The 16,393-nt window shown below is 57.2% G+C and overlaps 1 protein-coding gene across 13 annotated transcripts in view; it reads left to right on the forward strand.

The window, feature by feature from the left end:
- Positions 1-16,393, forward strand: part of BIN1 (bridging integrator 1) — a 55,710-nt gene that overhangs the window by 14,257 nt on the left and 25,060 nt on the right. For 10 of the 13 annotated variants that reach the window (XM_061135760.1, XM_061135765.1, XM_061135768.1 and 7 more), the window contains exon 2: positions 14,062-14,142. In XM_061135760.1, coding sequence (XP_060991743.1) covers positions 14,062-14,142 — 81 coding nt within the window. Of the gene's footprint in view, positions 1-8,740; positions 8,856-14,061; positions 14,143-16,393 lie in introns of those variants that run through there. The other 3 variants (XM_061135763.1, XM_061135766.1, XM_061135761.1) reach the window with 2 other exon arrangements.

Below are 16,393 nucleotides of genomic sequence, written 5' to 3' on the forward strand. Positions count from 1 at the left end.
GATTTCTTAATGAATATTGTGTGGGTGCCCGTGGTCCCTCCTGGGTCAGACTCGGCCCCAGGCTGGTGCGTGGAGGCAGGCCCTTCACCTCCTACCCGGGCTCTGGCCCATGCTCTGTTGAGCTGGGGGTGGGCTCCTGCTTCGCTGCTGCTCCACAAGGGCTGTCCCCTCACCCAGCCCAGGAAGCAGCTGATGAGGGGCTGGTGGGAGGTGGCCGGGTGAGAGGGGCGGATTCCACCCCTCTGCTGATGGCCGGCGTCCCGGCGCCTGCCTGGGGCTGAGAATAGCACCCACACTTGCATGGAGGGGACAGGTGGGCGGGCGGTGGCTCTCGGGGGGGGGGCGCGGTGCTGACATCTCTGAACAGGTGGCCTGGAGGGCTGGGCCGAGGGCAGGGCTGCGGTGTCCTCAGCCAGCCGCAGCCAGCCCCTCCTCAAGGGGCCAGCAGGTGGGCTTGTGGTGCTCCCATCCGGGGCGCCCTGTCTGGGAGCCCTCCCGGCCCCTCTGTAGAGTGGGCTGTGTCCTGGGCTCAGGGCTGGGAGGTTAGGGATCAAGGCGGCCCAGGGCCACTCATGGCGGCTGCTGCAGGGCATCAGAGGCCAGAACTTCCAGCTGCTGTTTGGGCTCAGGAGCAGGGTAATGGTGGTGGGGCTGCTGGCAGGGTCTCTGCAGAGCCGGCGGGGGGAGTCTGCCGAGGGAGGTGGGGCACGGTGGGGCAGGCTGTCTCCTATGTAAGCCTGGGTGAGTCATGGGGAGCAGGCGCTCGGGGCACCAGGCACCAGCCTGGAAAGGCATGTGTGGGCTGGGCTGGGGTGGGACGGGGGTTAGGGAGAGCGTACTGGCTTGGGTGGGCAGAATCCTAGGTCAACAGGGGTCAAGGAACGGCGGGTGCGGGGGAGGCCAGCCCCTGCTCTGTGTTAGACCTGCTAACCTACACAGCCCGAGCTCATCCTCACACTTCCTTGAGGGAGAGGTCTTGGCTCAGTTTTCCCAATGGGACTCAGGCCTCCGAAAGATGAAATTGCTTGCCCAGGGGTACACAGCCTGGGCCTGCTCCTTATGTCTCCTGCTACCCCTTCGACTCTCCCCATCAGAACGGGTCCAGAGGGCCCTCCTTTCCTCCCTTTCTCTTAGTCACCATCCAGACCAGACATGGAGCGGATCACCACCCTGAGCTGGTTGCCGGGGTGGGAACCACTGAGGGGCAGTGGGTGAGGAGGGGGAGCCTCAGGAGCCCAGTGGTGGGCCTGCGGGCTGCCTGTCCCCACGTCCTGGCTGACCCCACCTCCCTCCCCAACATCTCTGGACATCAAGCTCACAGTGACCCCCAGGCGTTCCCAACTCGGGTGATTCAGGTGCCTTTCCTCTTGTTGCTCACACCTGGGGTCGCCCTCACTCTTCTCCCTGTCACTCTATCCTTGACCCCTCCTCACCATTCCCTGTCCCGGACATAAACCACTATTGCCTCACCTGGGTCATCACAGTCACCTAAGTGGGCTCCTTGCTCCAACCTGCTCTGTAGTCTGTCCGCACATAGCAGTGTGGGACTTTAAAACTGCGAGTCAGATCACAGTTCTCCAGACTTCCTCCTCCCTGCTGGAGTCTCATAGCCCCGTGGCCCTGCCTGGCTGCCAAGGCAGTTCCTACAGTGGTTACATCCTCTGGAGCCAGGCTCACTGGCTGTGTGACCCTGTGGAGTTTTTAAGGCAGTGCCTCAGTTTCCACATCTGGAAAGTGGGGTAATAGTAGTACTTCCTTTGTGAGTTATAGAGGGGATTGCTTGAGGACTCACGCAAAGGCCTCAACTCCTGTGTTGCAGGGCATCTTCCTCCTCCGCCCACCCTCCTGTCCTCTTTCACACTCTAACCTCGCTCTTCCCACCCCAGGGCCTTTGCACGTGCTGTGCCCCCGCCTGGCGTGCTCTCTCTCCGTCATCAGGTCACAGAGGTCACTTTCCTGAGCCCCACCCTTTCTGCGCCCTGCGGTGTTTTTGTTCGAATGCCACTGGACATGCGTCCCTTGGAGCACCGAACCCTCCAGGGCAGAGACCTTGCTCTGCTCACCCAGCTGTGAGGGTCAAAACCATGGGGGATGGTGGGGGGCAAGGGGGCAGTGAGGAGGGGGCAGTGAGGAGGGGGCAGCTTGGGCCCAGCCTGAGAAGTTGGTGCAAAGTTCCTTTGTTCCCCTGGAGTGTGGGTCTGATGGGGTGAAGGCTGTAAGGGTGGGGTCTGGACGGCTGGGTGGTCCCTGAGTGCTGAAGGAGGTGGCTTTCCCCTCTGGGTGGCCCTGGCCTTTCCAGAAGCCTGCCTATCCTCATAGAGGCCTCTCTTGGAGGTTCTGGATCTGTTGACATCCAGGAATGAACTCAGCCTGATGGGTGGTCCCCGAGAGGAGGAAGCCAGTCACGACCAAGCCTGGGCCCCCTCCTGCACCCCTTTGGGGCTCTAGGGCACCCCTTTTGGCCTGATCCCCACTCCCCAGGCTCCCACGCATGGAAGGGGGCTCCTTTGCACCATTGGGTTTGGGAACCGATGGCCGTGTTCAGATTCTAGATCCTGTTTACTTACCCCGGGACCAGGGATGTTAGGCCTCAAGTTTCCTCATCTGAACACCTCCCTCTCTTAGAGAATGTTTGGCAGCCTCTTGGAATGCCTGTGGATTAGCGACTACTTCTGCTTTGTGGGTGCCACCTCACCCCACTGGCCCGGCCCAGCCCCCTCCCAGAACTCCCAACCCTTCCACACCCCCACTGTGGCCCCTGCCACCTCTGCTCCCCTGCCTCTGTTTTAGGCCGTTCCAGCCTCCCCCACCCACCGCAGCCCACCCTAGCTTCCGCTGGGGTCTGGGTGGCCCTGCTGTGGCTGCTGGCCACTGGCTTATCTGCTGAACAGGTTGGAATTTCAGGCTTCCTGGGAGGGGGAGTGGGGAGAAAGGAGAGAAGGGCAGGGTTTCTCAGCTGGAATCATCTGGAAACTTCCTACCTGGGGTCAGAGCCCTTCCCTTCCACTGGCAGTGGGTGTGCACAAGGAGACTCCCCACCCTGCCCCCAGTCCCTACCTCTCCCAGGGGCCTGGCTGGGAGGCTGGGAGAGGCTGGTTTTGACCAGACAGTTGTATTGCAAGGCATTGTTGTGGGACGGACATAGATGGCAGCCAAGTGTTTATGTACCAGTTAAGGACGTAAAAAAAGAAAACCAAACATCACTTTTTACTCTCACCAGTATTTCAAAAGGAAAGGGAAAATCACTAAAAGAGGAAGGAGATAATTTTAGAGTGACAGGTTCCCAAGAAAGGCCCTTTGGCTTCCTCAATAGGTCAGCCGTTCTTAACCAGGGGCCCACGGGAAAGGATGATGAATCTCTGTGGACTGGTGTCAGGCGACAGTGACTTCCAGAACCCGAGGACTTGTGGAAAAAAAAAAAAAAGGTTACTGTGGGGTGAGGCCTTGGAGATTCAGGGTGGTTGGGACTTGGAAACAATTTTTTTGGTTTTATATTTCATTGCAAAAATCCTTGCAAACTTTGCATTCTTATACACAGTCTTTGTTGCTTATGGCACAAAAGTGGTTTCTTCACCAGTTAAATCTTTGGAACGCAGGTGGGGCAGGAATTTTTGGAGTGGGCAGACACGCTGCCTGTCGTCCCCAGCCGGCTCTGTATCCCCATTTAAGAATCAAAAGTTGAGGGAATTCCCTGGCACGCCCGCGGTTAGCACAGTCACCCCTCTGAGGGCCTGGGTTCGATCCCTGATTAGGGAACTAAGACACCACAAACTGCGAGGTGCACCCCTGGCAAAAAAAAAAGAATCATCAGTTGGGTCTGGGCTTTGAAATCCAGCCAGCTTGGGGTCCTTGTTCTGCCGCTCTTTAGCTGAGCGATCTCTCTGAACCTGTTTTTTCATCTATGAAATAGGACCCAAAGTCACACCTTTGGATGTCCTGGTGATATGAGCCCACCTGTTAGGGAGTGTCACAGATGCTGAGCCCTCTCAAGGTGAATCTTTGGTGTGAGCTCCCTGGGGTTGTGCCTTGCGGTGTGATTTTTTTTGTGGAGCTTTGAAGGAGGGGCAGCTGCAGTCCAAGGGGAGCTTTCCCTGGCAGGTGGGTGGCTGAGAGGTAACATCCCATGGTGAGGGGTCCCCTCAAGAGTGTGAGCTGAGCTCAGAGCACTTCCCCAAGAGGAAGGCAGGATGACGGTCACCACCTTCTAGCCACCAGCCTGGGAAGCTGGAGATCCAGGGACAGGGGTGCAGAGGAATTGGGGGGGGGTCTCTCTCTTGGGTACGGCCTTGTGTGTACTGGATTAGAGAGAGGGATCTGAGTCGGAAGGTCCCCGTCTCCTCTGAGATGATCTTGCCGAGCCGGCCCTTCCCGGGCCCGGAGCCCGGCGGGTCCCCTGGGAGCCTGTGGCTCTCTGGTTCTCTCCCCAACTCCCTTCTGCATTCTGGATTCTTCCACTCAGCTTCTCGCCTGGCTCTGTGGCTTCTGGATGGTTCCTGCCACCTTCCCACTGTGCCTGGAGTCGACCGAAGGCTCATGGGCAGGAGCCGTGTCAGGGAGCATGTGTGAGTGTCTGTGCAGACAGGCCAGTGAGCACCAGCGTGTGGACATGTGTGGGTGCAGATGGGCCCACGTGGGGGGACATTCTTGCCTCCTGGGGGTGGAATGCTGTTCCTGGCTTTTGCCCCAGGCCAGCATTTTAACATTTATCTTTCTTAAAAAGTCTTTGCCCCTTTGAGAAGTCGACAGGCTGAGTCTGGCACCACAGGAGGGCTGAGGAGACTTATCGGCCAGGCCTCTTGCTGTGTCTTCTGGAAGTCGTGTGTTCTGGGCTCTGCTCCCAGGCAGAAGAAGCCTGAGCTGCTTCCCCCCACTGTCGTTCACAACTGGGCCAGGGAGGCCAGGCCCCTCAATCTAGCCCCTTTCTGCCCGGTCCCCTCTCAACGCCAGGGCACAGCGACAGCTCCCAGGCTGTGAACTGTGTTACCCTGGCTAGCAGATCAACAGTCTCGTGCGTAAGTACTGTGGCTCTGGTGGCAGAGAGGTCCATCATGTCCGTGTGAGTGAGCTCATGGGCCCTCAGAGGGAGAGGCAGAGTTTTCCTTGCTGGATGACAAGATGAAGCTGCCCCCTGGTGCAGTCACTAGCCAGGCTGCCAGCAAGAGCCGTACCCCAAGAGTGGCATTCAGTGAGAAGGACCCCAGAGTCAGGAGCCCTGGGTCCAGTCCTGGCCTGTCCACAGTCTCTTCACTCAAAAGAGGGGTGCCAAGGCCTGCTGGAGGAAGAGGCCCAGGGGCCCAGACTGCAGCTTAGTGCCCAGACGGGGTCAGCCAGGCCAGTCGCTGGGCCAGAGGCACCTCTGCATCTCCAAGGGCCAGTCAGTGGGTGGTGTGGCCTCAACCATGACACGGTGACGGACCCGGCGGGCAGCTGCTAGGGCCCTGAGTCCAGCCCACTCGCCACAGCGGACGAGATCTGAGCCACACTTGCTCAGTGACCACAAGGCTACCAGACTCTCCTGGGGTCGAGCTGTGGCCAAATTCCTTCCTTTTCTCATCTCTAAAGTAGGGGTGAGAACTTAGAGGAGGCCAGGCATAAAGATGGCAAGAAAGGACTAGGAGTAGGATGCCCAGAAGCAGTGAACACACCTCTCCTTAAAGGGAACCTGAGCTTCTTTGAGAAATAGCTGATTCTAGGCCCAGGGCAGGGACACATCCCCCTGAGCCTGGGGCATCTCGCAGTGTCAGGAAACAGGGACGTGCTCAAAGACTAGTGGAGACACGTCCTCAGGCTCCCACTGGCCAAGTTTAGGACAGTTTGAACATCAAAAAGAATAATGATAGTAATAGACTATAAAACATTGAATGCAAAATGGAGGCAAGAGTCCGTAATGATGTCCCTATAAGGACATGATCTGTATAGAGCACCAGGTAATATGGAGGAGGGTAGAAGCCCTCGATAGCAGTTAGTTCCAGCAAAGATGAGAGATGCAGAGCTTCTCAGACTTCATTTGCACACAGGGCATAAGGGGTCTTGTTAAAATGCATTGTCAAATCCAGCAGTTCCAGGACGGAGCCTGAAATTCTGCATTTCTACCAGATTACCAAAGGGCTGTGATGCCGTTGGTTCATGGACCCCACTTTGAGTAGTAGAGTATTAAATGGACATAAAGGCATCAGGTAAAAAGTTATTGACTGTAAACATTTATGCAGGGATGATGTATCGATCCTCAGATGACTAATTACCTAGAGAAAAGTCACCTTAGCAGAGGTCTGGCGAACACTGCCCAACGTGTGCATGTGGTCAAGCTCAGGGTCAGAAACAGGAGACGCCCCGAGGTGATGCTGCTGAAGGACACGTTGCCTCTGTGGTATGCTTGCCAAAACAATGTTTAACTGGACTCAGTCATAAGGAAGTGAGCAGATGAACCTAGAGTGTAGGTCATGCCCCACGGGACTGGTTTGCATGCTTAAAAAAATGTCTGTTTGGCACAGGGAACGATACTCAATATTTTGTAATAAACTCTAAGGGAAAAGAATCTGAGGAAGAATATATATATATATCTTACAACTGAATCACTTTGTACACCCGAAACTAACACAACATTGCAAATCAACTATGGTCCAATAAAAAATGTCAATACAATGAAAGAGAAACAAATATGTACCGTGAATAGGTGTGGGGAAATATTCTGGATCAAAGGAGACAGGAGACACGACAACCCAATGCAATGTGTATACTAAGTGAAGTAAGTCAGAAAGAGAAAGATAAATACCAAGTGACATCGCTTATATGGGATTTGAAATATCCCACAAATGAACCCATCTATGAAACAGACACAGACTCAGAGAACGAACTTGTGGCTTCCAAGGGTGAGGGGCGTGAGGGAGGGATCCACCGGGAGTTCGGGATTAGCAGACCAATTACTATATATAGAATAAGTAAACAATAAGATCCTACTGTACAGCGGAGGGCCATCCCTCAGTGGGTGGTGGCTTAGTGGGTAAAGAATCTGCCTGTAATGCAGGAGCCACAAAAGATGCACGTTTATCCCTGGGTTGGGAAGATTGCCTGGGGAAGGACATGGCAACTCACTCCAGTATTCTTGCCTGGAGAATCCTGTGGATGGGGTCTCACAAAGTCAGACATGACTGAAGAGACTAAGCATGCATGCATGTATAGCACAAGGAACTCTACACAATATGTCGTGATAAACCATAATGGAAAAGAATATGAAAAGGAGTGTGTGTGTGTGTGTGTGTGTGTGTACTGAATCATATATATATATATATATATATATATATATATATATATATATATATATAACTGAATCACTTTACTGTAGAGCAGAAACGAACACAACTTTGTAAATCACCTATTCTTGTTGTTCAGTAGCTCAGTCGTGTCCGACTCTTTGCAACCCCATGGACTGTCCTTCATCTGCTAGAGCTTGCTCAAGCTCCTGTGCATTGAATCGGTGATGCCATCCAACCATCTCGTCCTCTGTCATTTCCTTCTCCTCCTGCTTTCAATCTCTCCCATCATCAGAGTCTTTTGTAATGAGTCAGCTCTTCGAAACAGATCGCCAAAGTATTGGGGCTACAGCTTCAGCATCAGTCTTTCAAATGAATTTTCAAGATTGATTTCCTTTAGGACTGAATCAACTATGTTTCAGTTAAAAAAGTAGTGTGTGAACCACATTTGGATCCCAGATCAAAAAACAAATAACCCAAACATAAGGGAGATGTGGGGGACACCGAGGCATGTTTGCATATGGACATGTGTTGGATAATAGTAATAAGTTAAGAGTAAACACTGGGTGTTCTCTGGTATTACGGGGATTTAGGAGAATATTCTTATTCTTTGGAAATGTGCCAAAGTAGTTAGGGGTGAAGGACTGGGTTAAAGGGTCAAGATGTCTGCAACTCCTTTCCAGGGGTTGGGCTAACATAAACAAACGAACCAAACTATTTAAATAGAGAGAAAGAGAGAAAGTAAAGGTGGCCTCATGGTGACAATTGGTGAGCTGAGGGAAGGACAGATGGCAGTCTATCGTACTATTCTTTCAACTTCTTCTGCGGTTTATAGGGTTTATATTTCAGACTAGAAGTTGGGGAGATGGCCTAAGCAATGTGGCAGGGCCTGGTGGGCTGGGGCTCACCTCTCCCCACTCTCTCCTGCCTCTACTGAGGCCCTGCCCACTTGGCTCCTGGGTTATCGGGAAGCTGGGAGAAGTGTCGGACCGAGTGTCCATCACGGGGGCCAGGTGCCTGGGCACCACCCGGGCGGGAGGACCGTGAGGCCAGCTGTGAGCATAGCTGTCGGGCACGGCTGATACTCTGTGTGTGGGCGGGAGGGTCGAGCAGGTGGGCAGGAGTCAGGGGGACCCCTCAGATGTCAGGGGGTGAGCCAGAGACCCCGAGGCCTGGGCAGTCAGGGCGGAGTATCCTACCCTGGCACGTCTACCAGGGGAGGGGACAGCTCCCATTACCAGGTGCCCTTTGGTCCAGTTCTGATGGCCCCCTCTTGCCTCTGGAGGTGTCTCCCTCCAAGTGGATCCCAGCTGTGGGACCCGTGGGGAAGGCCAGCCTTCCACCTGCCCCCCCGTCTGTCTGTCTGTCTGTCTGTGTGCCCCTGCCCACCTGGGAGCCTCTGGGAGCCTTGAGGGCGTGCATCCTGTTGCTGTGGTCCCCTGACCGCAGGCTCTGCTCTCAGCGGGGGAGGAGGAAGTACGAGAGTGACGCCCAGCCGCCCGGGCGCAGCTCACTCTGTGACCAACCTCGACTGAGGCCGTGGCCTTGGAGTGCCGGGAGATGATGAGGAAGGTGAAGGCCCGCTGGGGTCTCGGCCACTGGGTGGTGGGTGCCAGGGGAGCTGTCTGTGTGTGTGTGAGAGAGACTGTGGACGGGGGTGCTGGGGATGCCCCGGGTGGGGGGTGGTCCTTCATCTCTACTGGTCGCTGGAAGAGCTGTTCCTTTCTGGCCCAGAGCCTGGGGACCAGGGCTTCCCTCCTGGGCCCCCCGGGCTCAGCTCTTCTCCCCAACCATGGCTTCTAGAAAGTGCTTATTCTTGCCTTGTGCCACATGCTCAGATGTGGGCATGTGTTCCCACACAGGTAGGGGCTGGCCACGCTCTGGGGGAAGGAGGGGTCCAAGAGGGCTCCTGGGGCCAGCCTGGGGGTGAGGGCCTGTGCGCGCACTCCCTGCCCTTGCTGGCCCCGCTGGGGCGGCGTGGAGAGGACGAGGTCTGCCGGGCGCCCCCGCCTCCAGCTTGATGCCCTTCTTCCAGCCTGGAGCTTGGGAAAAGCCCTGTGCCTGCTCCCTAGTGTGAGGCCCTAGGAGTCCTGGTTTGCCTGCCGTCTGTCGCACGAAGGTAGAGGCTGTGTGGGGTCTCTAAGGTGCTGTGCTGGGGGAGCAGTGAGTGATAACTCGCTCCTGTCTCCAATGACACTGGTCCGGGCTCCCTTACTGGGTTTGGTGGCCGGGTGCGCGGCACAGCTGGGTGGAGGCTGTCACCACGGGTGGCCTGGCCCCCCGGCTCACTGGCTGGCCAGGAGCAGAGGAGTGGGCCTGGGAAGACCCCGCAACCGGGGCCTCTGGACTGTGAGAGAGGCTGGGGAGGGGCACACAGGATGCTGTCCTTGGGCCCTGGCACTCAGAGGTGCTCAGCCGTGTCCTGCGGGCCTCCCGCCCTGGGGAGGGCCCGGAGGAGGAGGGGAGGGCCCCCAGCCCTGAGTCACAGCCCGAGCTCTGACAGGCTGACCTGCAGATGTTGTCAGGAGGAGGTTCATTCTGCCACCAGCTCGCCTCACTCGGCCCTGCCGGGGATCGGTCGTACCGAGGTTTTTAGCCCCTCTCGTCCCTGGCTGCACTGAGGATGTGGTGAGAGGAACAGGGCCACCGATGAGGCTTCCTGGACTGCGCTGGGCTTGGGCTGAGCAGCTCCCACCTTGCTGTGGGGGGGCTGTGACCTGTCCTCTGTCACATTGCCAGAAAGGTTCCCTTTTATCGATTACAAGGGAGACACGCGAGATTAGTGTGACATAGGGGTGTCTGGGCCCCCTCACCACGCATCTCCATAGCTTCATTCAGGGATCGGGAAGCTGGACTGCCTCCAGGCCCCCTCCTCACCTAACTCCAGCTCATTCTCCAAAACCTGGCTCAGTTGTCATGCATCCCCTGAGCCCCGGTGGCCCGCCCCTCCTGACACCCAGAGCCCACCTGCTGCTTGCAGTGGCTGGCTGAACTCCACGCAGGGTGGCCCCACGATCTGAGTGTTGCATCTGTGTCCCCCAGGCCCGCGGCCAGGGCTCCCCTCTTGGCGTGGAGAGGCCTCTGAGCGTGTGTGTGTCCCCTGGTGAGGGCACTGGTGACGGCTGGACAGAGCTGCCCTGGGGTCTCTGAGTGTGGGGACTGGTCGGGCAGGGCTCAGCAGCTGTTCGGCGGCAGGGCAGGATAGGGTGTGGTCTGGGTGCCCCGGGGGCCGGTGGGAAAGGCCTCTCCCCCAGCGTCCGGGCTGCAGCAGGAGCCTGGCTCTGGAGGGTGGGAAGCACGCAGCCATCGGTGCTGTGGGGTCTCACCGCACCAAGTTTTGTCCCGGTCCCTGTCCTGAGGGCAGCAGTGCCCAGCTTGCTTCTCCCCTATAGCCATGCTGGGAGCTGCCCTGAGGACAGGGCCCCAGGGTGTGTGCGCGCCTTCTTCTGTAAAGCGAGGCAGGTACAGTGAGGGGAGACAAGGCCGAGGCCCACACACGCGCACTGGGTGAGCCCGCGCCTCCACGCGCCGGGGCACCCTTGTCACCCCCGCATCACAGGCGGGCGCTGAGGTGTCAGAGGCGAGGTGAGCAGCTGGCTGGAGGTCACGCAGAGCCACGCTGGTCATGCCCCTCTGCGGCACGCTGCAGGGTCCAGTGGGACCCACTGGACCAGACCTCAGATTCGGGTGAATGCCAGTTCTAACCCCTGATCCTAACGGCTACCTTCATGGTGAGCTCTCTGTGTTGTCAGGCTGAGTATTCTCCGTACAGACCCTCTCATTTTACGTAACAGGAAACTGAGCGATGGGCTGCTTTGTTGGAGGTCGTGACTCTGACCTCAAAGTTCACAGCTCAGATGAGAACGTGTTGTGTGTCGACCCTGTGCTCTGCCCTGTTAGTGAGCCGGGGACGCAGGAAGGCTGGACACTGCCCTTGACCTCAGGCTGTGCAGGCCTGGTTGGGGCCAGAGGCAGACCCCCAGGCAGTGAGGAGAGCTGGTTCTAGGCCCTAAGTGGTGGAGGCGGGGGAGGAGGAGAGGACAGTCTCGCAGAGGAGGAGGAGGAGAGGTGGTGGAGGCGGGGGAGGAGGAGAGGACAGCTTCACAGAGGAGGTGTCGCCTGAGCAGGGTTTTGAAGGATGAATAGGAGTCGGCTGTGTGCACATGCCTGCCTGTGTATTTGAGTACAGAGTGTGCGTACTTGCCTTCTGTCTGGCATCGTGGGATGCCATCCATCTGGACTAGGAGGGTGGGTTCATGTCAGGCCCAGCCCTCAGCTGTGTAAAGACAGCTCTGAAAGCCCTATACTTGAGTACCTGTTAGGGGCTAGATATGGAGACGTGTTTCACATGAGCCTTAAGGTGGGTGCTAATGTTCTCTTTATTTATTGACAAGGTGCTTGAGATTCAGAGAGACAGTAAGAGTCCCTTTTCTCAGGGTCTTCTCACTGCCTGGCATGTCACCATGGCTGGCCTTTCTCGAGGCCTGAAGGTCTCACTGGTGAACCACGCAGCTGTGTGTGATGCCTGGAGCCAGGTGTGGACAGCTGGGGCCTTGGCCTGCTCGGGATCCCTGATGACAGGGAGGGACTGGCAGCTCCACTGGTCAAGTGCATCTCTGCAGGGAGAAGGAGAGGCAGTGGGTAGATAGCGTCACCTCCAGTCCTCCTGCCTGAGCGCCGGCCAGGCTCTGGTCCTGCTTCCTAGGAGCCTCTGGTTTGCTCCGGTGGACCATGCTGACTTTTGGATGGTCTTTCTTTCCCATCTGGTGGTCCATTTCTCTCCTTGGCATAGATGGGGGTGAGCCACCTGCCCGCGCTCAGTGTCAAGTGGGCCAGGTACCCCCGGAGCTCCACCCTGTTCCCATGGAGCCAGCCAGATGTGGCTGCCAAGGGGAGGGGGAGCCTGGATTGAGGGAAGTGCCCGTTTTCTTGCTCGCGGTGGTTTGGTTTTACTTTCTCCTCAGTTCAGTGTCAGCACTTGGCATCCAGTTGCCCTTGCCTGCTGGACAGTGTCCTGACAGAGTTACTGGGGGCTGCTCCCCAGTGTGCACCACTCTGTGCCACCTTTCCTCTCCATCCTCTGTGACCTCTAGTCACCTGGAGCATCTTGAAATTCCCTAGTAATGGACCTCATCTTTCTGGTCCTCCTGCTGCCAAGCTGTCCTCTCAGTCTGAGCTGCCACTTGTCCCAGGAAGTTTTCCTTGATTACACAGGCTGGATAGGATCTCCATCCTGGTCTCCCACAGTCTCATGTACTTCCCTCTGTCTTGGGACTGGACCCATGTCTGATTGATCTGCTGCCCCAGCAGAGATGCCCAGGGCACACAGCAAGTGCCTGGCAAGAGATGGCCGAATTCATTACATGATGAGAGAGAGGGTCAGAGGGCTGACTGGCCCCACTGTGGCTCCTGGGCAGGTGGGGGAGGGGGAGCAGGGCAGTGCAGGCTGTCCTAGGGTCAGTCAGGGTTCTGGAGGGTCCAGGCTCTGTTCTGAGACTGGGCATCCCTCGGTCTAGGACCCTGACCTAGTGTTCCAACCCCATCTGAGCTCATCCCTGCTGGGGGCTCACCTGCTTTTCTCCTCCACCTGCCACCCCTACCCAGAGCCACCTGTTTCCTTCTTATTCTTGTTGGGTTTTGGTCACTGTCTGCGGGCCTTCATCTCCATGTTGTTCCTTCTGCTTCCCATGGAGGTGCCTGCCCAGGCCAGTGGAGGGGAGTCCCTGCCTCCCTCTCTCCCTCCACACCCCACCCTCTCTCTGCCTAATCTGTACGCCATCTCTTATTTTCCTCTGCTCTTCCCCTATTGCCCTCACCCATCCTTGCTTCTTGAATTCTCTCTCTGTCTCCGACTGTAGAGAACTCTGGAGTTGGAGGCAGGAGGAGCTGGGAGCTGGGAGTCTGGGAGTACCTGGTGGGCCAGCCCTTCTGCTTAGGGCTTTCAGACTCCTGGTCCAGTTTCTTCTTTTTCTAGAGCTTTCTCCCTCTCCAGACTTTGGGTTTCTCTCTCTGCCTTCACCCACCCATCTCGCCACCTGTGCCTGCCACGTCCTCTCTCTGACACCGCCAAGAAGGGACAGCTGTGACTCACTGAGGGGAGGGTCAGCCTCTGAGATGTCAGGAACAGGGTGTGTGTCCGTGAGCCTGTGTGTACGTGTTCTTGGGTGCCTCTGTGTGCGTGAATGTGTGTGTGCCAGTGTGAGTGCCAGGGGTGGGAGGGCGTCTAGATACGGGCTAGAAGGAGTCTCAGCTGGAAATCTAGGCAGATTGGAAGCTGACTCCTAGTGACAGCAAGAGCCTGACCCTCCGCCAGCCCTCCCTCCCTCCTGGTCCTGGACTGATTACCTCCCTGCCCCTCCCTCTGGGGTTCGTGAGCAGTGGGCCCAGGAAATGGAGTCGTATGGGGAGGTGGGGCCACCCCTGCCGGCCCCCTGGTGTTTGGCTCACTTTTCAGTTGCCAGGTTAGGGTGTAGCAGCCAGGGCTGCAGAGTGATATCAGGTGGGAGGGGCACGCAACCCCCTCTTACTCCTGGTTTCCGCCACTACAGCAAGCCTGTCCTAAGCTCCTCCTCTTGACAGACGGGTGAGCCCTGAGAAGAGGAGGGAGAGATCTCAGTCCTGCCCTTGGGGGTCACAGCAACCACAGGCCCTCTGGTGGTCCCAGTGGCCTGGGCTCGGTGATCCTGTCCATGGACCTCCCAGAACCCCGCTGGGGTGGAGAGGGCTCTGTGGTATTGGTGACCTGCTGCTCTTGGTTTGGCCACTTTCCTTCTCAGTGTAACATTCTTCCCTTCTCCCTCTGCCTTGGAAGGTCCTCCAGAAACTGGGGAAGGCGGATGAGACGAAGGATGAGCAGTTTGAACAGTGTGTCCAGAATTTCAACAAGCAGCTGGTGAGTATGGATGGCCCTTGGCCTTGGAGAGCTTGTGAAAATGGAACTGTGGCTGCCAGGTGGAAAATGTCAAGAGCTGAATTTGTGGAGTAGAGGAGCTTGAGAAGGGGATCAGTGTGGGCTGGTGAGTCATGGAAGACTTCTTGGAGGAGGGGGCACTGACGCTGGGTATGGACTAGGGGAAGGGGAGCACTGTGGGGGTTTACTTTAGGTAAGATGTAAGGTTGGGGTGGGGTGGGAGTGGGAGCTAGTGTTAGATCATGGCCAGATTCTGGGCAGCCTTGAATGTCAAGGCAAGTGGGCTCTCTAGAAGTGTCTTGTGAGGAGAGTGGTATCTGCAAGGTTTAATATGGGGGCGGAGCAGACTGGGTTTGATTGGGCACCCTCTGAGTGTCGACTGTGCCTGGCTGAGTGGTGGGCTCCAGGCCGGGCCATTTGTAGATGGCTTGTGGATCCCTCCGACACCCCTGTAAGGCAACTGGTATCGCTGTTCCCCTTTCGTAGATGAGGCAGTTGAGGCTTAGAGAAATTGGGTAATCTGCCCAAGGCCATCCAGCTTTGGGAGTGGACAGACCCATACTTCTCTGGTTCCAAAAACTGCAAGTGAGTTAAAAGGCATCCTTAGCATTTCTTTTTATAGACCAAGGGCTGGTGACAGAAGGGCCTTAATTATGTGGACAGTCTGGGGGCAGTGGTTATATCCAAGGGAGGACGTCCTGACCCCAAAGGGCTCTAAATACCTTAACTGAGTTGTACCTGAGACATTCCCCTCTCAGATCTGCTAAGTCTAGAATAAGCCACTTTTGTGACTGTATCTGAAGACAGTAGAAGTTGGGAGTCAAATGACTCTGGTGATTCTCTCCTCCCTGGGAAAGGCCAAGGAAGCAGGGACAGAGAGCTGGGCCGTGGCTCTGTGGCTTCTGCACACCAGTCCCAGTGAGTGACAGACAGGAATGGAGGCCAGAAGAGGCCACAGGAATGGGCATGGGTGTTGGCAGTGAGGTCAGGATCTAAGCTTTGCTAGGAAAGGGGCTGGTGGGCCTAGACTGGGGGCTGGGAGGGACCAGGCCGCTTCCTACTTCAGGCCTACATTTGAGGCCTCAGAAAGCACAGAAGATACCCACCAATGCTTCTGTGACTAGAAAGGAACCCCCGGGAGAAGGGGCCTCCTTTGAAAAACTCTGGCAACCCACTGGCCTGTGGCTGGGAGCAGCTGGAAGAGGGCCAGGGAGCATGCTGGGAGAAGGCCGGGGAGCATGCTGGGAGAAGGCCGGGGAGCATGCTGGGAGAGGGCTGGGGAACATGGTGGTATAAGACTGGGGAACATGCTGGGAGAAGGCCGGGGAGCATGCTGGGAGAGGGCCGGGGGACATGGCGGTACAAGACTGGGGAGCATGCTGGTAGAAGGTTGGGGAGCATGCTGGGAGAGGGCCGGGGGACATGGTGGTATAACACTGGGGAGCATGCTGGGAGAAGGCCAGGGAGCATGCTGGGAGAAGGCCGGGGGACATGGTGGTATAAGACTGGGGAACATGCTGGGAGAAGGCCGGGGAGCATGCTGGGAGAGGGCCGGGGGACATGGCGGTACAAGACTGGGGAGCATGCTGGTAGAAGGTTGGGGAGCATGCTGGGAGAGGGCCAGGGAGCATGCTGGGAGAAGGCCGGGGGACATGGTGGTGTAAGACTGGGGAGCATGCTGGGAGAAGGCCGGGGAGCATGCTGGGAGAGTGCTGGGGGACATGGTGATACAAGACTGGGGAGCATGCTGGTAGAAGGTTGGGGAGCATGCTGGGAGAGGGCCAGGGAGCATGCTGGGAGAAGGCCAGGGAGCATGCTGGGAGAGGGCCAGGGAACATGCTGGGAGAAGGCCAGGGAGCATGCTGGGAGAGGGCTGGGGGACATGGTGGTATAAGACTGGGGAGCATGCTGGGAGAAGGCCGGGGAGCATGCTGGGAGAGTGCCGGGGGACATGGTGGTACAAGACTGGGGAACATGCTGATAGAAGGTTGGGGAGCATGCGGGGAAAAGGCTGGGGAGCATGATGGTAGGAAGACTGGGGAGCATGCTGGGAGAGGATCAGAGGGCATGCTGGGATAGGGCAAGTGTGCGTTCTGGGAGAGTGTAGGGGAGCGTGCTGGGAGAGGGCCCAAGGCCAGGTCACCCTCACCTGCCAGAGAAGCTCCACTGAGGGGCTCCTCAGAGCAGGGTTGGGCGCCCCCATGGCTGCTTGTCCCCTGAGGCCAGTAATGGG

Source organism: Dama dama, chromosome 33 (assembly GCF_033118175.1).
Source record: "Dama dama isolate Ldn47 chromosome 33, ASM3311817v1, whole genome shotgun sequence".
In the NCBI taxonomy this organism is placed as follows: domain Eukaryota; kingdom Metazoa; phylum Chordata; class Mammalia; order Artiodactyla; family Cervidae; genus Dama; species Dama dama.